The sequence below is a fragment of the Haliotis asinina genome, chromosome 5, assembly GCF_037392515.1.
Source record: "Haliotis asinina isolate JCU_RB_2024 chromosome 5, JCU_Hal_asi_v2, whole genome shotgun sequence".
NCBI classification, from domain to species: domain Eukaryota; kingdom Metazoa; phylum Mollusca; class Gastropoda; order Lepetellida; family Haliotidae; genus Haliotis; species Haliotis asinina.
Window position 1 is genome coordinate 18,070,327 of NC_090284.1, and position 23,616 is coordinate 18,093,942.

General features: G+C 41.1%; 2 protein-coding genes across 2 annotated transcripts; both read left to right on the top strand.

Moving 5' to 3' along the window:
- The first annotated feature begins 3,892 nt into the window (after positions 1–3,892).
- On the top strand, positions 3,893–7,791 carry LOC137283793 (uncharacterized). Its single transcript, XM_067815480.1, has 4 exons — positions 3,893–4,039; positions 4,402–5,574; positions 5,689–5,796; positions 6,260–7,791. Exons 1-4 carry the CDS (start codon positions 3,893–3,895, stop codon positions 6,461–6,463), a joined length of 1,632 nt encoding a protein of 543 aa, XP_067671581.1. The 3' UTR covers positions 6,464–7,791.
- Positions 7,792–8,298: 507 nt separating this feature from the next.
- LOC137284623 (uncharacterized) lies at positions 8,299–13,273 on the top strand. The gene is made up of 4 exons (XM_067816512.1): positions 8,299–8,845; positions 10,455–11,774; positions 12,179–12,286; positions 12,508–13,273. Exons 1-4 carry the CDS (start codon positions 8,714–8,716, stop codon positions 12,733–12,735), a joined length of 1,788 nt encoding a protein of 595 aa, XP_067672613.1. The 5' UTR covers positions 8,299–8,713; the 3' UTR covers positions 12,736–13,273.
- The last annotated feature ends 10,343 nt before the right edge of the window (positions 13,274–23,616 follow it).

The window sequence follows — 23,616 nt, forward strand, 5'->3', positions numbered from 1 at the left end:
GTGATCTGTGTCAGCTTGTTGTACACTAGGGAGTGTGTGGGTGAGTGTGCGAGTATGGTTTTACGCCGCCTTTAGCAATGTTCCAGCATTAGAACGGCGGGGGACACCAGAAATGGGCTTCACACATTGTACCTATGTGGGGAATCGAACCCGGTTTGCGACGTGAGCAAGCGGACGCTGCAACCACCGCCCATGTACACTAGGAACAACTGGCACGTTTCTAAGGAGATATCACGGACTGACACGAATATAAACGTATACCTGGATGATATGCATAATAGATAAGCATGATTCAATACACAAAGTATTTTCTGGGAACAGCATCTAGTCAGTTACAGGTGTACGTCAGGAGAGGGCGAATCTAAGTGAATGGGTCAGTGGCTCTATCCCCAGCTGCATCGTACCCTATGATTACACCGTATTATAAAATACAGGGGAAGCTGTCAAAACCAGCAACTGTCCAATTCGGCACGTTGTCAACACCAGCATGAAGTCTCAGTTCCACCCGTGGCTTGTACATTTATCACAGTTCTACAATCCAGCAGGTTGTCTAAACCGGACTATATATACCCACGCACGCACGCACGCACGCACGCAACGCAACGCAACGCAACGCACGCACGCACGCACGCACGCACGCTCGCTCGCTCACTCGCACACAGGCAAGACATGTGCTCATATACAAACACACCAACACACACTAATGCATGTATAGAATTCCATTATCCTTGAACACAACATTACTACGCGTGCGCTATGGAATGTTTTCACTGTGGGGGAAGGCTGTGAGACTGGCCACATGATGATGCTACCTCCATACCACGACCAATCGTCTGCTGCACAGTAAACAGTGTGGAGTGTGACTTAAGCTCTAGACACCCAGACCAAATCCCCAACCGGGTTTAAAAAACAAGCCAAATAGAACAAACAACATCGACACTTGGTAAAAGTTGTGGTTACTGGCGAAGAACTAGTGTCTTCGGAACATTTCCTGCCACATTATTTGCAATGAAGATACATACACATATCATTAGTCTAGTGTCCCGCTGGACATGTGCAGGTTTTTTGTTGTTGTTTTTTTTTTCTTAGGGTCCTCCTGGACACATACAGATTGTCTGGAGTCCTCCTACACACATACAGATTCTTATTCCAGTGTCCTCCTGGACACATACAGAATACCACACTAGAGCATTCTCCTGGACACATACAGATTACACATAGATGATTAGTTTAGTATTCTCCTGGATACATACAGATTACATACAGATTATTAGTCTAGTATTCTCCTGGATACATACAGATTACATACAGATTATTAGTCTAGTATTCTCCTGGATACATACAGATTACATACAGATTATTAGTCTAGTATTCTCCTGGATACATACAGATTACATACAGATGATTAGTTTAGTATTCTCCTGGATACATACAGATTACATACAGATGATTAGTCGGGTATCCTCCTAGACATTTACAGATTACATACAGATATTACGTCTAGTGTCCACATGTTAACGTCCATGCAGTGGCACGCTTATCACTGCAAACATAGCACATGTATCTACGGTTACACAGTATATACACTTCGCCGTACAGCTTCATTTTTCAAAACGTACGTGACGTGTTTTCTCCACGTGCGTTACCATAAGGTACTGCGTATGAATACAACTGTTTTATTGAGCACATCGGATAACCCTTGACAGAAAACCCGACCTTGAGACGATCAGATGAATAACGATGCATCACTGCACCCTAGCAGCGTTCAAAATAGCTACTGGCCTGCTAGCCAAATGCCAGCTGATTGTCAATCGGGCCAGTAATATATGTTAAAGCTATCCCAACTGGCAAGCTGAAAATCTGAGATAATTTGTTCTCTGTTTGATGCACATGAATATGATGAAGGCAGTTATTAAGATGTTAAAAGTCCGCCCACAAAATTTCTCGATGTTTTGTTTTTCACTTGTCCCACGATTTATTTAAAAATGTTAATATCGTTGCGCAAAAAGAGATCGTGAACCATTACAACATAAAAGTTAAGCTGAACATCGTCAATTACCAAACATCACACCATTTCTGACAGATGATACCGAATATTTTGCAGAACCAGTGAGGTATTATGTGGGCCACCAATTCTGTGACTTTTCAAATTAATTCACACAATGCATCCCAGTCAATTTTGTATATTTAGATGGCAATTGTTGGTCAAGATTTAATGAATAATATCTTCTCTCCCAAACCTGGTTAGATCGGACACCACAGAATCCGGACAATTACCTTAAAATTGGAGGGGTATTACTCTATATTCATGATCTGTTAATCCAAGAGTATTTAATTTCACTGCGATAGTTCATTCAAATTCAAGAGGTTCCGAAGTAGAACTCTAAACCCAGTTATTTTCACAAATCAAGGATACCTCAGAACGTTTCACCTCGTGCGAAGCAAGCGAGAGTTGAACTGGCGTGCGGTCAAGAGATGTCTATATTGTAAATTTGATGGCCGTCTCTCCGTGCACGTGTTGTTGGTCATTTCGTTCGGCAAAAAGCGTTAGTAACTCAAAGTCAACTCAGTCCCATGGAACATGTTTGAGATTATGTTTGACATTATGCGGTGTCGTAGTGAGTGAGTGAGTTTAGTTTTACACCACACTCTGCAATATTCTAGCCATATGGCGGTGGTCTGTAAATAACCGAGTCTGGACCAGTCAATCCAATGATCAACAGCATGAGCATCGATCTGCGCAACTGGGAACCGACGACCTATGCCAACGAGCCTGACCACCCGATCCCGTTAGTCGCCTCTTACAAGCAGAGTCGCCTTTTATGGCAAGCATGGGTTGCCGAAGGTCTATTCCACCCGGGGCCTTCACGGGTCGGGGTGTCGAAGAGATCCCCTAGTACAAAATTGTATTGGAACACGCCTCCAACAAGAATGGACCGCACAACATCAAATTCAAACGTCTGATAAAGTCAGTGGGAATAAGGATTCTTGATGTTAAACGCTTGGTAGGTGTAACGCAGGTGTTGGCATTGTGTTCAGTTATTGATGCGTATGTATGCTCTTCTAAACAGGCAGGCAACCTGAACCTTCAGTTTGGATAGGAAGTATAGACGTCAGCAAACATTTCAAAAACAGACATCTAATGTACGCAACATGTGTCTCGATCACCACCTCTTAACACAACGCCCCGGTTACACGTGCACTGGGTGTCATTCTAGATTTTGACATTGAGTTGATTTTTACGCCAAAAGCAATATTCCAGCAATGTTATTATTACTATTATTTAGCTTCTTGAAAATTCCAATCGTTCACATGGAAATCTTAAACTAAATGCACCACTTTCAAGCATAATACCAACACTCACAGAATGAAGGATGAACCAGGAAGCTATATAAAAATTACTTCTGATACCCAGAATGCGAAAGTATTCGAATTTGAACTAATCTGACATTAGGTATAGGTTGGCGTGTTTTTGGTCGTACAAAATGACTAACCTGCTGAAAAAAATTATGCATAAAAATTAGAATTCTGACATATCAGAAGTATGCCTCTAAAACTACAAACTCATGGGCCTGCGAATAAAAGTATATGAATGCAATCTATCCAGGAAGTATAAAGATTGTTCAGATATATAGGTGTGTGTTTAATCCTGGACAGGCACGTGGTTGAGAGTACAGATTCATCACGAGACAGAGCAAGCAAGATGATGCAATCACTCATGGACAATTTTTCCGCCACCAGAGAATGACGTGGCGTTTTGAATAGCAATAATCGCTGGCTGGCGAAGGTAGTCTCTCAGCAGCCCATTGACTCGCGAGCAAGCTTTGGTGACGGTCGCAGAAAAAAATAGCGATAAAAAGGCGTTTAGCAGAAATCGGACAGGGGAATTGAAATGGAAACCAGTGAAAGGAAACAACACATGGATGTAAGCGGTGTGGATACAGACAATCCCACAAGATATCTGAAGGCGCTTTTCGGCGACAGCAGCACGTGGAACGAGGAAATCCTCTTTCCAGACTTGGATCAGGAATATTGTGAGGTGAGTGGTTTACCGTTAGACTGTTCTGGAAAATGTTTACACCAACGGATTTTATTCTGATTACATAATGAAAATAATAATGAAAACGTGGTTATCGCATTTTTAATGATGCACCTCATTTCGACAGCGAGTACCATTTGTCAACAATTATCATTAATCAAGACATATTTTTTTTCGTTTCTTTACAATTTGTATATCGGAAAGAAATACGTAAATACATGCAGCATAGATCAATGCGTTTACATTTCAGTTGGAAAACGGAGTTATTTCATTCACTGTGATGATAAAAGCTTTAGTTATGCATCAATTATTCATGTTTAAAAATAGATGTGAATAGTAAATTAGCATGCCCTGCTCCATAGGTTGAAGGAAGTCCCCTTGACGTGTCGTACGCTTCAACAGTTGACAACCAATCAGAAGTCGGAAAGACAGATCACGTGATGCACACTAGCCAATCAGGAAGAGATGCAGATATGCATAAGAGTACGAACCAGACGTACCCATTCACACCTACAAAGGGTCCTGAACCTTACGGAACAATCATCATGGAACAAGCCTGTGCCACCCAATATGAAACTGGTAGACATTGCGGAACTGAGGTAAACGACACAGAGGCCATAGATGTTTACTTTTTCCAAGAAGCAAAGGCTACTACCGTTGTTCCTCTACCAACGACCTGTCCTCCTCTACCAACAACCAATCCTCCTCTGCCTACCGTTGCTTCACTGACTACTGATGTGGACATTGAGGGCGTCCTCCCTACGCTCTCGGGCGCGGTGGGGACACCGGGAAGTTTGATCGTGCAGCTTCACGGAAACCCAGTACAGACTCAACATCCTATGCTGCAGAACCCGGATCAACTGCCAGCATCATTTACCGACGGCGCTCAAGACGTCCAAACTGCTGCTGGACCCCCCATACAAGATGCTATTCCGTGGCAGCTTGACCTGTCTGATGCCGACCTGGCCGATATACTGCAATGGATCCAAAAGTTCGAACCTACTTACCAACCGAACCCTCCTTCTGGAGCTGCCACTGCTAGTGGTATTCCTGGTATTCCTGATGAAAACCTTCCCCCGTTGAGTGGTGCCCCAACAACAGACTCAATGATGGAGCCTGGATCCACCATCGTCGGATCAACGACGGATCCTTTTACCACCCCCAGGACCCAACAGTCCGTCGTCATGGGAGCACCGACATCCAGTCCCGAGCTTTCCGAAATTAAGATTTTTCCCCCTGGATCCACGTTCATTCCTGCAGATACCCACATCTTTCCCAGTCAGATGATGGTTGATCCAGATATGGACCTTGCAGATCTTGACGTTCTCTGCCAAAAGCACGCCGATCAATCGTCCCATCTTGGGGACATTCCGTTTCCGGAACCGGAAGTGATTAGTGTCACAGCGGTTGCAGCACCCGGCGTTCCTACAAATGCCTCAGTTAAACAGGGGCTGAAGTCGAAGATACAGCTCAAGCGACACCAGAGAGGGGAAAAGGAACTCATGGTCTCATTCGTCAGCCAACCGCCAGGAGAGGTAGGATAGCCATTCAAACTGGTTCAATATACTATCATTCGATGAATTATATTCAAACTGATAAATATATCGATATCTGTGTTATTTGCTAACATTGATTTTTTCCCCCTGCAGTTGACCGAAGAAGAAAAGCAGAAGATAGACCTGAGAAAGAAGAGAAACAAGGACTCTGCCAACAGGAGCAGATTAAACCGCCAGATGAAGATGAAGAAATTGATGCAGGTACTGATGATAGTTAGACATGTCACTTGATAATTGTTTCACTGACATCCCATTATGAATGGTTTTCCATTCAGGACATTTTTAACTAACTGTGTGTGTCAATATCGACATCTGACGCTGAATATAGCGAAGTAAATGTGATTGCGCCGATTGAAGCAGTGCTCCTGTACATAGTTCCATCACTAATTGAGGCAAGTAGCATGAAAGTCGCATGTGTTTACTACATAATGAAACTCATGGGCACAGGTGTTGATTAACGATATTTGTCATTTATTGAGTCAGATCCTGGTACGACTAAGAAACGCAACTCTGTATGGCTAACTATTATGCATCATAAGTCTGATCAGTCTTTGTCTTCGCTAACCCTAAAATGCATAGTAATTTTATAATTTACTGTTCAAATCATTCGAATTCCAGTCGTGCAAGATGAAACTGCAGTGTTTTCATATTTTCCATTTAACAGGAGAATGCCGAAGCAGAGAAAGAACTCGAGATGCTGAAGTCAGAGGTGGAGAAGTCCAGAAAGGTCAGGGACGTTTTGCAGTACTGGTGGGAGAGGCGTCTTTGTCACGTGACAACGGGCTTCCGGAAACCGCCGTTCCACATGGGAGTAAATGACTTGCTGGACGCCCTAGAGAAATACTTGGCATCGGAAGCCAAGGTCTGAATTAGGAAAGGGTCTCATGACATGTTCGTGCAAAACCCAATGCACGACGTTCCAATACGCATGCCCGGAAGTATATGCACTAACCATGCATGTCACATGGGCCGCTGTCATGTCCACGAATATGCTAAGAGACTAAAGGGCAGTTTCTTAAAGCAAAAGGTGCAACTCAAAAGAAGGTACGGGCCAGGTTTTGTTTTGATTTATGGGGGGAGGTTGGGTTTTTTGGTTTTGTTTTTGGTTTGTTTGTTTTGTTTTGTTTGTTTTTGGGGGGTTTTTTTTGGGGGGGGGTATATTTTTTTTATTTTTTTTTATTTTAGGGTGTTTAATGGAGGGGAAGGGTTGAGTTAACGTCTACGCAAGTGGGATACGGTGACATGTGTCGACTTAGTCAGTGAGCCTGGCCACTCGATCCTGTAAGTCGCCTCTTACGATAAGCGTGGGGAGGGCCAATTCTAACCCGGGTCTCCAGTTTGCACGTCGAATCTTCATATCACTGGGGAGCAGCTAAAAGCCAGCCATGACATATTATCTCCATAGTGCTATGTTTGGATCAGTTGTCCTTAACTTCTTTTGAGGAGTACACCTAATAGCTGTGCATACATTATGGGAACAAAATCACACTTGTTTAGAAAATTTGTTACACAATGCGATTTGTTAATGCGTATATATGTTAACTGAATTTCCCAATTCTCCAAGAATTGTTTGTAATTGTTTGTGGATTTAATGACAGACTGGGCTGAGCGGAACTGAATTCATATCAGGGATTCGTGATATCTTTTAAAAAAATCATTCGGGATGGTATCAGAGAGGACAAATATCTGTTACTGACGTTTGAAGCAAACCTATGTTTGGTGTTGTTGCCAAGTACCTGTTACAACGTAGGGCAGTCAGACAAGGGCAGGATACATATCCTACTCAATAGATGTTAAGAATTTCACATTGTAGCATGGCAGCTGTTGTAATGTGAGAGATCGGGTAGTTCTTAACTTCCCATGGGTAGTATAAATTATTTTCGAGAATATGACATTCACAGAAAATCGTCTTTATATGTAATCTTTAACATATCATCGAATGTGCTATTATGGCTCGTCACGAGAGTTCGAGCTTGTCGTGTTCGAGATATACTGGACAAAAATAGTTGGGAACATGTAAATTTCGAAATTATTAACAATGACATATTTATTCATTGACATACTGATGAAATATCAATCATAAAAATACCAATATCCCTAACTTATTTTGTCCAGTATTTATACACGGGGCTGATATTTTATGCGTTGCCGAATGTCCAGAAAATGTAACATGACATATATTTACAATACAGCCAAAACATATTTAGTTATCTGTATTCATAATATCTTACCTTGTGTATATAGGACAACGTTGACACATGTGTATCTTTCAGTAAATAAATGTTTATGTCAACCCAATCAACATCGCCTTTTCTACAAGAATGTGCGTTGCTGAAGTTCAAATCTGACACGGATCTTCATGTGTCAGATACACACAGACGGAGGGGCACACAGACAGGCGCGCGCGCACACACGCAAGCACGGGTGTAGGCAATGATAGCCACACTTGTTTTATGAGAATTTACATGAACACACACATTATGCCTGAACCCACATACAGAGACAACCATACAAAGCCTGTCACGACTCACACAGCGGTACGGTTCACAGTCCGAGAGACAAGAATGTTGATCAATAATTCGAAAGCTGTGTTCTGTTTATGAGGGACACACGAAATGTCGGAGCTAATAATACTAACGTTTGTAGGTCAGGTTCGCTAGTATAGCGCATTATGTCACTTGGGGTTTCCCCGTCTATTTTTAGATCAAGTCGGGCAGGCCCAGAGATTCAGTTGCCGTTTTGGGCTTGAATCTGACGGACGTATATTTTGTGACCTGGTAATATTTATGCGGACTTTCATTAATGGATTGAAATCGTGGATACTGATCTTCACATACTGGCAAAAACAGGATGAAACTGTGATACCGTCGACTAAATGAACGGTCGCAATTACAGAAACATGAGAACAATCAGCTATTGCACTTAATTGTTTTAATTCCCGAATTCTCACGGGACCAACCTGCTTGTGTCTGATTGGTTCAAATCGTCACGTGACTACAAGTGAATGGCAGATTAACAACAACGGTACAGTTTAAGTGTAAATACCCACGACCAAACTGCATATTGACAGAGAGACGACCTCACAGTTGAATCACAGAGACATTTCAAAGATTCCACTATGGCACTGGAAATCCCCAGTGTGAACAGCACTGACCTCAACAAACTTCTTTTCAACATGTTCAAACATCCCACATGTGGACCACCGTTGCGAAGCCAAATGACCACCTCGATCGTCCTAGACAACTCTGATGTAAGTACATGATAGTGCGTTTATCTGTGTATTTAAATAATAGTTCGAATTAATTTCCATTTGACTTAAAGTTTAAAATATTCCTGATATAAAGGCAACATTTGGCAATGGTATATATTTCTTATCTAGGTCTCAACGCATAACCTCCGAGGACAATCGAATAATACTATTAATAGCTCGAGGAAATACCCAAGGGACTTTTTAAAATATTAACATTCAAATATTAATAAAAATGGTAATGGTTATTTATTTCCTCATATTTATGTTTCATTTATTGTCTTTGGAACTTTTTCACATGTTTTACATGTTCAGTACTCATGTTAGTCTGTCTCACAGTCCCTGAACCACATTATTTTGCCTAATCTTCTCTGCAGTGCTAAAGCCTTAAATGAAGCAAGTGTAGATTTCTTCAGGTTCTGAATCTGGGTGTGGGTCTCCTTTTAAATGAAAATGAGTTTGTTTGTTACTATCAAAATTATTTATATTCAGAGAGTGAGTCTTAGTCTATACTCGTGTATATACGACGACCTCTTTCATTTGTTTACAGACTGATTTATTCAATAGAGGCCATTTATTCACTAAAGAATAGCTGTTTTAATAATCCACTATCACCTCATAGCACAGCTATTTTGTATGTATTTCTAGTGTTAAATTTTACCATATTTGTCAGTTGATTTAATAAGAAGATATACTTCTAAATCAGAAGATTAAAATTTTACTTCCAGTTGTCCGATAAGATAAACAAAAATTAGAAATCAGTGTAGACTTCAGATATATATTCTATAGTTCCAGTTGATACGCATTATTCATGAAATGTAGTCGACATTGTAAACAAAATGTATCATCCGTATACAGCATGTTCCGGAATTCGGCACGGTGACATTCTTCCGGGCAGCGATGTTTACAGCGATATGTTATCGACATTAGTCACAGAATGTTTTTATAGACACTCGATGTTTCATTTAAGTCTTTATATACTGAGACCGGTAGGACAGTTAACAGAGATAGTGACTGCAAGACTGCACTGTTTAATGATCGATAAGGACTGACAGTAAGTGAGTGAGATTAGTTTTAGTCCGCACTCAGCTATATTCCATCTACACAGGGCGGTCTGTAATTAAACAAGTCGGGATCAGACAAACCAGTGATCAACATCATGACCATCGATCAAGGCAACTGTGATACGATGACATGTGTCAAATAAGTCAGCGAGTCTGACGGCCCAATCCCGTTAGGATAAGGACTGTTTAAACTATGGCCTCAAATAATATGAACAAGTGGACCGGTAAATATATTGTTAGTAAACCTCGCTTAACTAAAATTGCTCACCGTAAAAGTAGGTCAGTTATACAGTAAACTTCGGGTTTTTTTCGAACACGTTTGAAACGAATCAGTTTATAACGAACACGTTTATAAGGAACTATTCTTCTGGTCACGGCCAGATTTTAGTCAAACATGCATAAAAAGAATTCCGGAAATAACGACTTAAACTGTCTTATCCCTTTGAGAACGATGTAACCATAGTTACTGTATGTTACCGTTTCCTGTAAGATAAGATAAGATAAGATACCGTCGAACCCACGTTCCCATTTTGTTTTATGACTTCCAGACGGAACTGAGCCCTGAGCCTCGGACTCCCCAGTTCTCTTCAAGTGCAGGGCCTACATTTCAACAAAGTAACAGAAACTTCGGCTTCAATTTTCCAATCCCAGCAGCTCAGCCCCCACCAGTTCTGCCACCAGATGTTCACGTCACTACCTCAGTATCAAATACAGACCAGCCTTCTCTGCCTCAAGCCGTCACAGTGACAAACGTTCATCTCCACGGCAATACACATGTGTCAGGAGACCAGCGCCAAGTTGTGGAAGCAGAGGCCTCCGTCCAGTGTCCAGCTGAACTGGGGACGAGGTCGGCCGAGAGTCCAGTAGGACTTCAGACATTCCCACTCACCTCATCTGCTGTCAAAGAAGCATCTCCTGAACGCACCTACCCAGCCAACATACCGACTACAGTGTTAGAATCAGCTCAACCTAGCAGTGGACGCTACGGACAACCTAGTCCTCAAGATATGCCCAAAGTACTGGTGAGGGGAGAGGACGGAAAGACGACTTCATTTATCAGATTCCTGAATGACCCCATCCCCTTGCCAAATGAAATGGAGTACAAGATGCTGAATATAGAAGGATACAGGCCACCAGAGGAGTCCATCCAACACGAAACAGATGCTCCTATTGATAACAAACTCATCGCAGACATTGATGCCATACAAAGAATGGAAGAGGAACCGGTGTCAGCTGGTGAAGCTTCTGAAACTGGGCCAGGAACATACCAAACTGTTCAGTACATCCAGTATGAAGCTGCTAATATCGAGGGTGTTGGAGATGATTCCCAAGACGTGCAAGATGGTGCAGGTGAACAGGTGGTGTATTGTGAAATGCCTAACGATTGTCAGGGCGTTGGAGTTGAGTTCCACGAAGTACAAGATCACACACTGGTAAATCAAGAGGTGGTGTATTATGAAATACGAAGCGATTCTCAGGAAGCGATGGAGGTAGCTGCTTACCAGTCGATTGATGAAGCCCAGAACGCCAGTGACGTCCTCACGTACACGGAACTCACCCCCAGAACTCAACCCCCTCCACCATTTCAGACCCAGCAGGAGGATCTGCAAGGACAGCAGGACCCACAGACCCAACCGGAAGTCCAGAATGAGGAATCTCAGGAATCTAAAGAGGCCTTAACTCAGAGGTTCGGTGAAAGGTTCGCCAATGCTTCTGATGAGGCCAAACAAGCACTTGCATCTGCCTTCAAGGAAAATTCAGTGAGACCACTTCTAAAGATGGAACTGAAGAATAAGATTCAGTTGAAACGGCTGAAGGAAGGAAAGGGAGAGTTGAAAGTGACGTTTGAGGACAGACCGATCTGCGAGGTGAGATGAACAAAATAAACAAATGATATAATCTGTAATTAAATATTCAGTATATTTGAAACGGTTGATCATTAAGTGATAGGGTAGCCTTGTGGTTGATACGTTCACTCGAACACCCAGGTTCGATTCATAACATGGGTACAGTGTGTGAAGCCCATATCTTGTGTCCCCCGCTGTTGCTGGGACATTGCTCCTAAAGCGGCGTAAAACTAAATTTTAACTTACACATCATTATGTCATAGGTGTGGGATGGGCATTGACAGGGGTTTGTGTAATCTTCAAACCGGCTTCTGAAATCTACACAGGGTCTAGCTATATTTAAATGTTGGTCTTTTTATGTTAAACAGTTATTTGTGAACTTCCACTCACACTGTTTCTCACTAGTATATTCTTTATCACTCTAGCCAACTGAAGAAGAGAAGGCGAAAGCCAACACGCGGAAACAAAAGAATCGAGAAAGCGCTGTCAGGAGTCGCAAGAAGAGAGAGGAACACGTCAAACAACTTGAGAAGGCAAGTCCCTTTCAACAACATTGAAAACACTCTTCTCGATACTGGGCAGTGAATATTATACTCAACAGTAAAAGAAATGCAACTCCGTTTTTGTTACGTTTTTAAATAGAAAACAAACGTGAACGCTTGAATGTGAAACTTGCGTTTCTTTTGCTGTTTAGCATACTTTAAACCTCTTAGTACAGGCCTCTAAATTCATATTTTTACTTCTTTTTTTTCAGACGGTGAAAGAGTTAGATCGTGACAATAAACAGCTGAATAAAGAAATCGCCCAACTGAGGGCCTCCATTGCAGGGGACCTACAGCAGGTTGCTAGTATAGGGTGTACTTGTTTTACCACAGATACGAGTGCCGCCAACGTTGTCGCAGCAAGGGATGCGTCTACGAAGTCGCTCCAAGAAGCTATTAGAGATGTCCTTGAATCGGAACACTATGAATACACGTCATGACGCCAAGTGTAATGACATCTTCATGTGAATCATTCAGTCTGGAAACATTGAACATATCAACGCCAAGATGTCCGGTCAGGGCATACCAAGGACAGTGTCACTGCAAATATGTTGTCGGTGAATACTACCGCATATGGATCCTTTGATATCGAGTTTTGTGACACCAAGGACATTATCACTGCAAATATGTTGTCGGTGAATACTACCGCATATGGATCCTTTGATATCGAGTGTTGCGGCACCAAGAATTGTTGCGAATATGTTGTCGGTGAATAAAACTGCATACAAGACCTGGTATCGGGTCGGGTGTGGTCTTGATCGGCGACTGGACTGTGCGAATACTTTTTGACTGTACCATGTGTGACAGCGTAACTGAGACAGAACGTAATTGTGCGTATGTGACACCATATGCTTGGTACATTGGACTCATGCTGACGCATCATTGTTACTTACACCCGGTGTTTTACTTGTACAGAATATCACACAACAACGCTGATTTGTTTGTGTATTATTATATGAATAAATTATTGGTTTTGAATTGGTGTGTGTTATATCCCACAGGACTAGTTGTCGAGTGATCCACATTGTCGGTTGTCTCGAAACCGAATCATTGGAAGTTTTATCCATATCCTCACAAGTTCCACAACGAGTTTAGACCGTCTTTCTTGACGGGGTGCCGCTTCCGTGGCGCAGCGGTTAGCGAGTCTGCGGGAGAGCAGAAGGTCGCGGGTTCGATCCCCGACCGCGTCATAGCAAAGACGGTAACAAATGGTACTAGTTGGTCCTTGTCTGGTGCTCGGCATGAATGGGCACAAGGATTGCTCACCTCGGAGTCAGTAATGTGTCTGATTGGGGTATTTATGCATAACTGCGACACTGAGGTTATCTCAGTGGGCCAACACTATTAAATCAGCTTAAGTCTGGGCGAGTACACACATACACACACACGTCGCCATGAGTGAAGTGTTCTTAAGTGTGGCGTTGGCTGTTGGGGCGTTGGTTCATTTACCCGAACAACTGAGTTCGACAACAACGAGTAAGGTCATGACAGGATGGATAAAACGTGCCCACGAGATATGTAACCCAAATCCACACCCCCTCCACAACCACTAACCCCACCCCTCGATCACCACTAACCCCACCCCCTCCACCACCACTAACCCCACCCCACAAAACCACCCTTACGTCCTTGTGTTGAAATGGGCATGTTCTCGATAAACAAAAACAACCCTCGAGATAACCGAACTCACTGTGAGTTTAGAACATGGTGCGAGCTATTTGGAAAATAGGAATTGTTTTTTCGATGCCATTCGTCTTGTTTTTATTCTAAATTGCACGATAGACACAACCTACATACCATATGTTAAATGAGGGATTACACTTTCTCAGTAAAGTGCAGATTCTAGTAATTTTGCTGGGTTGACTCCAAGCGGGATTCAAACCCGCACCCGCAAGGGTATGTTAATGTTACGGACACCAAGTGTTTTATATGTACACAATATCACACAAAAGTATTGCTGATTTGCTTATTGAAGTAATACATGAATATATCTTTAATTAACCTTTGAATTGTTATATCTCCCACAACACGATTTCTGGATGTTGAATAATTTGCATTGTTGGCTATCTCGAATACGGATGAGTTGAAATTTATCAAAATCCTCATAACTTCAGAGACGAAGTTAGACTATATATTCACAACAAGCAGGAACCTTGGTGGTTAATATAAAATGTAATACATCTGACCACATTCTAAATGGCATTGTGTATTCATAGACACAACCCGCGTGAAATTATTACTGATATTCACCCCAGTAATGGATATCTTACAACAAAAATTGTTTTATTTAGCTCATGCATGGTGAGTTATCACGCATATTTCATAGCGAACATTGAAGGAAATTACGCAGTTAAAATTTGCAGTTATATATATGCATGTGGTATTTCCATTCTATTTGTAGACATGACATGTGGATTTTCCTGTGGTGTGTTCCGTAAATATGTTCAGATAATTCACGCAGTTGTGCATCTGCGAAGCTGGACTATGTTCAGTTAATGTGTGCATATATTAGCACTTAGTACATATGGGGACGCAGATATGTACCTAATCTATTTCATGATCACTTGAACGCGTGCGGGTTTTACGCGGGGATTCCCCTTTGGCGTTGAGCCAAGTCGACTATTGAATCAGGCCACCTGTGGCGTCTGAAGCTCGACGTTCGGAGCATAGTTTTGTATACTGCTGCCATGGCAACCATGCTCAACGAACAAAACGTACTGAGTTTCTATTTTTAATTAGAAACATTCTTGAAAATTTTGGGCCATAGTACGAGATGTGGAATGGCTGCCATTTAAGCCACATTTATATATTTTTAATGTTGCAGCTCTGTGACTGCTCTGTCCTGCTAATAAACGCGTCTGGACCACACGATCGAGTGAGCGGCACAATATGCATCGATTTACGCAGTTGGAATACGAGTCAACAACCCGATCACCTGATCCCGTTAGTCACCTTTTACGCTAAATATTGGTTGCTGGTGACCAGTTCCTCGATCTGTCCGGATCCAGAGGGGACTACCGGGGACAAAAATTGCCATTCAACATCTCCTATAAAGCGGATGTTGTTGCACTTTTGCAATAACCCATTTTCAACCGTTCGAGGGACACTCCGGGCTCCATGTTCACGGTAATTACGCGCGATATGTTGAACAGAACGGATTGAAAGTTTGTGTGTCGATAGAAGAAGCTTTCATGTACCCACGATTTTTATATGTATGAGGTGACATCCATTCATCGACTTTATCGGGATGATAAATATCGCCTTTCAGATCGCGTTATCGCGCCTTCTGTATCTGCCAATCACAGTAATATGGATTGTTTATGACTCGCCCGTTGAAGATGTTGCATTGTAAACCAAAAGTTACTGTGTTCTTTCATCTGATTGGTTGAAAAACATGATCACATGGTATTCGATTCCCGGACTGTTCGCTGCGTATTGACACGCAGAAACATCGCAAACAATTGTTTTGTTGAGTCATTAACAGTGGTGACGTCATTCAATCATATTGTAACGTAGAGCAGGAATGACGTCACAAATGAGAAACTCCAGATGCTACCATGGGAACCAGCTGAAACCGCCAACTGATGACACTTCACTGCTGTACCGGTACTCAGCGTAAACGAGCGCAGACAGTAAAACCCTTTGGTTTACTTTTGGTTTACTATGTCGATAAACATCATGTGTTGGCCAATTTCCGGGTGTTATTGCGGGTCGGTTCCAAATGTATTCCCGTGCTTCTAATTGGCCAACACATGATGTTTATCTCCTAATTGTAAACCAAAAGTTACTGTGTAATCTAATTGGTTGAAAAACATGATTAAATGGTATTAGATTCCCGGAAACTGAAAGACTATTCACTGCGTATTGACACGTAAACAATTGTTTTGTTGTGTCATCAACAGTGGCGACGTCATTCAAATCATATTGTGACGTAAAGTTAGAATGACGTCACAAATGAGCAACTCCAGATGCTACCATGGGAACCAGCTGAAAGGGCTAGCTGATGACACTTCACTGCTGTGTCCGTATTCGATGTAAACGAGTGCAGACACTAAAACCCCTTTGGTTTACTTTTGTGTTTACAATGTCGATAAACATCATGTGTTGGCCAATTTCCGGGTGTTATTGAGTATTTGAAGCACGGGAATATTTCATTTGAAACCTCCGGCTCACGCCGTCGGTTCCTAATGCATTCCCGTGCTTCAAATACTCAATAACACCCGGAAAGTGGCCAACACATGATGTTTATCTCCTAATTGTAAACCAAAAGTCACTGTGTTCTGTAATCTGATTGGTTGAAAAACATGATCAAATGGTATTAGATTCCCGGAAACTGCAAGACTATTCACTGCGTCTTGAGCTCGCAAACAATTGTTTTGTTGAATCATTGGCAGTGGTGACGTCATTCAAATCATATTGTGACGTAAAGTAGGAATGACGTCACAAATGAGCAACTCCAGACGCAACCATGGGAACCAGCTGAAACGGCCTGCTGATGACACTTCACTGCTGTACCCGTACTCGATGTAAACGAGTGCAGACAGTAAAACCCCTTTGGTTTACTTTTTTGTTTTGTCCGTCGGTTCCAAATGCATTCCCGTGCTACAAATACTCAATATCACCTGGAAATTGGCCAACACATGATGTTTATCTCCTAAGTGTAATATTTTTACTGACATCAAATTGGTTCAAAGTTGTGACGTCACAATGTTCATGTCGCTGTCTTAATACTTTGCTTGACTCGCGGAAAGCTGAGAGTCCTAACACTGGAAGCAATTTCGCCACAGTTTCTGTCAAATTATGTTGGCGAGTAATAAACAGAATGCTAAATACCATTTATTAAACAAGTTAATGATGTGGTATCAAACGAGCGAAAACATATCTTTTCTATGCGGGCATAATGCAGATGTTCTCATATAAAAAGCCTAATACATGCATCGTGAATGTCTCTCTTGTTTTAACTGAAACCAAACCGTACGCTAAAGGGTAGTGGCCACTGTCTCAGGCTGTGACTGTTCGGGAAGATGTGTCTTTACATAGTGATTTAGTCATAGGAACTTTTGAGGGTAAATTTGTCATGATTTTTTAGATACATCAGAAGTATCAATGTTCGAGATGCTCTCTTCCATAAACGATTTCTCTACGAAGTTGACTGTCAAACCAAGGTTTGTTTTTGGGTCTAATTGTAACATTCTGAACTGGGATACATAGGATCATTCCAATTAGTTTCCCGTATGAGATTATCTAAAGTATCATAATCACCGTTTTTATACAACCAAATCTGCTTCTTGTATGCACTGTTAACATTTACAAAGAGTGAAAGATAGACACAGGTTCCAAAAAGCAGAGGAATAAAGTAAACAATCTTCACAAATTAGCCAAAGAGATTTTTTTATTCCAATTATGCAGATTTTTATGTTCTCACTCTACCCAAGCAGCAGATTACTGGAAGTTTGTTTTGTTTGTTTGTTTGTTTTTTGTTTTGTTTTGTTTTGTTTTTATTTTGTTTTGTTTTGTTTTGTTTTTTGTTGTGTTTCTGTTGTTGTTGTTTTTGTTGTTGGTTGTGGTTTGTTGTTGTTGTTGTTGTTGTCGTTGTCGTTGTTGTTGAAAGGTTCTACTTTAAAGTGACCCATTCCCCCTTTCGTGACTGATGTTTCCGGAATACATTCATCATTAATACACTTTGACTAAGCCCAAACATTGAATAAATGTTTTGTGTCTGTTTCCAATATCACTGATGAGGCTGACATAATAACATTACCAACGTTACCGTAAGGGAAGTATCGGATATGGTTAAGGCTTCACCTGCAAACCCATCCAGTGAACCTAGTGGTATTGATATGAGAATGTTAAAACGAATCTTCACACCAATAACTGAACCTCTTTGTTTACTGTGTAATTTTTCTTTGAGTCAGCGTGTTTTCCTTCAGTTGGGTAGACAGGCATTGTTACCCTATTTTCACAAGAGGAGATAAATCCCTCCCTATTTATTAGAGATCCATAAGTTTATTATCTACCATCGGGAAATTATAATGTTAAAGCATGTGCATAACCATTTCAATAAGCATTTGAGTAAATTTCATTCGGGTTTTACTAAAATCCACTCTACCAAATCTCAACTCATTGAAATTTATCATAATATATGTTCAGCTCTAGACACTCATTATCTTCATTGTATAGTTTTTGTGACATTTCAAAAGCCTCTAACAGGGTGTGGCATAAATGGTCATTGCACAAATGAGAGAATTATGGTTTTCGTGGACACTTACTTACTTTCAAGCTACCGGGTAGACGACAGAGTATTTTTCCATCAATGTTATGTTATCGAAAGCATTAAATGTTATTTAAAATGTTGCCTGTCCTTGGGCTATTTTTGTTCCTTGTGTATATCTATGATTTAGCTGAAACTCTATCATATGTCACATGACTGTTTGCAGACGAAACTTCAATTAGTGTTGCTGGAAAATATATCAAAACATAGAAGTTACTCTTAATTGTGAAATTAATGACTGGACTGTCAAATGGTTAGTTACGTGTAATCCAAATAAGACAAAGTACATGCTTTTTTAGAAATGGATATTGTCCACAAGTTCCTGACTTCATTTTCAATAATGAACATTTTCAATAATGAACATTTTCAATAATGAACATTAAATCACCCCCTCTGTATAAGTACGTTTGTATGTCGACCGGTTAACGTAGCTGTCTAGACCCCGAAATATCGGACAGCTGTCCTGGTGCTTGTCACTTGGCATTAATGCATTGTTGTTTTCAGGAAGTTAATGATGTTCTTTGTTGTTCCTGTATTCAAGTTTGAAAACCTACATCCGAGACTACATGTCATTACGCGGCATAAAGCCGTAGTCGGCAGTGAAGCAAGTACGATTATAACGTCTCTCTGGCGGCATAAAGCCGTAGTCGGCAGTGAAGCAAGTACGATTATAACGTCTCTCTGGCGGCATAAAGCCGTAGTCGGCAGTGAAGCAAGTACGATTATAACGTCTCTCTGGCGGCATAAAGCCGTAGTCGGCAGTGAAGCAAGTACGATTATAACGTCTCTCTGGCGGCATAAAGCCGTAGTCGGCAGTGAAGCAAGTACGATTATAACGTCTCTCTGGCGGCATAAAGCCGTAGTCGGCAGTGAAGCAAGTACGATTATAACGTCTCTCTGGCGGCATAAAGCCGTAGTCGGCAGTGAAGCAAGTACGATTATAACGTCTCTCTGGCGGCATAAAGCCGTAGTCGGCAGTGAAGCAAGTACGATTATAACGTCTCTCTGGCGGCATAAAGCCGTAGTCGGCAGTGAAGCAAGTACGATTATAACGTCTCTCTGGCGGCATAAAGCCGTAGTCGGCAGTGAAGCAAGTACGATTATAACGTCTCTCTGGCGGCATAAAGCCGTAGTCGGCAGTGAAGCAAGTACGATTATAACGTCTCTCTGGCGGCATAAAGCCGTAGTCGGCAGTGAAGCAAGTACGATTATAACGTCTCTCTGGCGGCATAAAGCCGTAGTCGGCAGTGAAGCAAGTACGATTATAACGTCTCTCTGGCGGCATAAAGCCGTAGTCGGCAGTGAAGCAAGTACGATTATAACGTCTCTCTGGCGGCATAAAGCCGTAGTCGGCAGTGAAGCAAGTACGATTATAACGTCTCTCTGGCGGCATAAAGCCGTAGTCGGCAGTGAAGCAAGTACGATTATAACGTCTCTCTGGCGGCATAAAGCCGTAGTCGGCAGTGAAGCAAGTACGATTATAACGTCTCTCTGGCGGCATAAAGCCGTAGTCGGCAGTGAAGCAAGTACGATTATAACGTCTCTCTGAGTGAATATATAACAGCATTTCATATTGTACACAGCTATGGCACCTGAAATAAACAGACGGCCATCAAATAACGATGTCTTGTTTGTTCCGTTTTAACAACCATCAAACATGGTGACTGCGTCCGACCGTTTGGCTTAAAACCACCTCCCGTGCTAATTACAGGTTGATATTCATTGTCAGAATTTGATTCACTTATTTGTAACGTTTCTTTCGCAAGAATCAAATACCTTTTTTTCATATTTCATAGCTACATATGTCAAGTTCTCTTGAAACAGTTTATATTTATAACCGATTTATAATTTGATAACGTAACATGTTGTATTTGGGATTACATTGATAACGTGCATATGCGGAAAGGTGTACACGTGACAAGAATTGACAGCTGTGAATTGATTGACCTATACCACTTAATGTTATATTTAAAAACAGCTCTCTAAATGTCTGTTAAATGATGTTAAATAATTTAATATTGTCCATAGCAACCTACATCTGGAGACGGCCGCGGAACATCCAACACATTGGTGTGGTGGTTTCTGATGTACAAATATGGTCATGTGAGGGCTAGCCAAGCACGGTACCAAATAAGGGAAGAAGGTGAAGGTCGCGGGCGATGTTTCATAGCTGAGAAATTCCACATACACAGTGACTGATGCAGAGATCAATAGAAAGCAGCAGTGAGCGTCTGGGATGTTGGGGGTGTTGGGGACGTCAAAGCTGATGAAGGAGACTTTCTGCTCCCAGACTGACACTGATATGTATGGTTCCTGTTAAATATCACAAAAACACCCTGTCAACCTGTCAAATATATCCACCAACAAGGTCAGGCCCAAAACATAAACTCGGTGTCCACAACCACGCCTAGAAATGTACATTTTAAGTTGTTGGATTCAATATTTTCATGATTCAATGTATTTGAAACGTTTTTCTCATCTAGTTCTGCGAACTGATTTCCATATATTTTTATGGCGCTTTATGTAATCATATCACTGGGGTGTATTAATGAACTTTGTTCTTAACATAATTGATCAATATTTAGCGTTGAATGTCCGGAAATGTGCACGCGTTTCGTGCAATCTGTTAAAAAAATCAAAATCATTCATTTTTTGTGAAATCAATAGGAAGCCATGTTAATTCAAGTCAGGTCCTTGACCTTGACCCGTATGTAGCTATGAATGACAAAGATGATGTGGTTCCATTCACAACGTCTAGCACAGGCCCAAAATAGCAACCGTTGTCTGAATCAATACCGTTGAGCCTTCTGATTGGTTATGGGGTAAATTGAGCCACGCGGACTGTCGACGTGGAGCTCTAAATATAGCACAGTTCATACATGACTCACGCCCAGGGGACAGTTCATTCATTCATTTTGAAAGGTTTAAATGATTTTTTATGAGATTTAATTTCTTCGAAAATTGCGTTTCTTTTGCTGTTCGATATAAGTATTTTTTCAATGTGAAGAGTCGTATTTCCATTTTCATAAAAAAAAACTTTTGTTTAGCAACATTGTATATAGATTGTACTGTTTCACCTATACAACATAGGGTCTGTAACTAACTAACACCCTCCACGATGTACAACAAAAAAGAAAAAAAATCTGCTCCTGACCACGTTGGAACGTTAACATATATAAAAAATATATAAAATATTCAACATGTGTCTTATTCATATCTTTTCAAAAAAGTATAAAATGGAATTGATAGATGAATTGGACCAGGATTCTCCTAATGTTAGCAGCAGATGGTAACAGCTTTCAAATCTTTATACAAGTGTGTGCGAGTGAATGGTATTTTTACTTCCTGGTTCGAGATCAGCCGAGGTTTGAAACAGAGGTGCTTGTTATCCCCTACAGAGGTGCTTGTTATCCCATTTGTTGTTCAACATGAATATACATGATATGTTATAAACTCTTAATAGTCTTAATGCAGGTGTTACGGTAGATGACCTGACAACTTGGCGCTCCGCCATATTAAGTAGTCATGGTTCTGTTTGCAGAGAGTGAAGAAGACATACGAGGTGTCCTTAATACATCACGGTGTCATTCAATAGATTAGAGATTAATAAAGAGAAATCTAAGCATGTCCAGTTTATATATCTGTTGCTCAGATGAAGTATGTTAATGTTAATGTTGGTAATGCGGTTTTTGACGTTATTAATAGTTATATTTATATAGGTGTACTGTTTACATATCACTTTGATTTCCATGTAATGGCACAGGCGGCAGAGAAACCAGCAAACTGAGCCCTGGCCCCGAATTTTCGAAACAAACTGAAGTCTGAGTTTTGACTTAAGTTCAAGTTTTTGCTCAAATGAATGAAAGGAAATTGGTATCCAGCTCAAACATAGTAGACAATCTGAATTTGGTGGACAGATTTCTTTAGTTGTTTGGACTTTTTTAGTTAAAAGAATGCAGTTGAGATAAAAATTCAGCTGTTTCAAATTGTCAAACTCAGTTTGAGATTTGAGTTAAAACTTAAGTTTGTTTCGAGAAATCGGGCCCTGGAGCTGCTTGTTTCCTAGTATGCATTTCCAGACTTATTCCAACTTATATGACAATACGGTGTGGTCAGTTCTTGACTAAGGGGGCGGTGGGGTAGCTCCGTGGTTAAGCGTTCGCTCGTCACGCCGAAGACCCGAGTTCGATTCCCAACAATCGGTACATTGAGTGAAGCCCATTTCTGGTGTCCCTCGCCGTCATATTGCTGGAGTATTGCAAAAGGCGGCGGCGTAAAACTATACTGTTGACTACGGGGCGGCTATTTGGGGGTAACAATGATGTTTCATCCCAAATATGACATATGTTGCATGATGTTTCATCCCAAATATGACATATGTTGCATGATGTTTCATCCCAAATATGACATATGTTGCATGATGTTTCATCCCAAATATGACATATGTTGCATGATGTTTCATATGTTAATGAAGTGCATCACAGGGTCATTAGATTTTATCACTTGGTAAATATGCCCCTAATTAATGTTGCATTCAATAGGGATATTGGTTGAACAGCGCCTATTGTCAGAAAGGGTATCAAACAATGGTGTCGATTTAAAAATATGCCGTGTGAAAAAGTACGTTTTTTAATTGGACTTAAAGTTTGCTATGTATGGAGTTAAAAGTTGGAATAGAAGGATACAAAAGAAATTTCCCGGTATTAGTTTAGGCTATTTGTTAAATATTCTTAATAAAATTTTTAAAAACTGTCTTGTCTGTGACTATGTACAAAATGGGTTTATGAATGACTTTGTTATCAATAAATTGGCAATCTATGTTACACAAGGTAAAGAGGCAAAGTCTTCGAGTTTAAAAACTGTTTTAAACAACATTATAGAACAAAATACCATGTTTCAATGAACCTGGTACGGGTCGGCTCTTACCAAGTTTAGGTGTGGTGAGGCTCCAATTTAAACTGAAACAGTTCGATATGAAGACATCCCTTAACAAAGCAGACACTGCGTTTATTGTAAAGGCAATCACTCTCTTTTATTGATGCTAAATGTT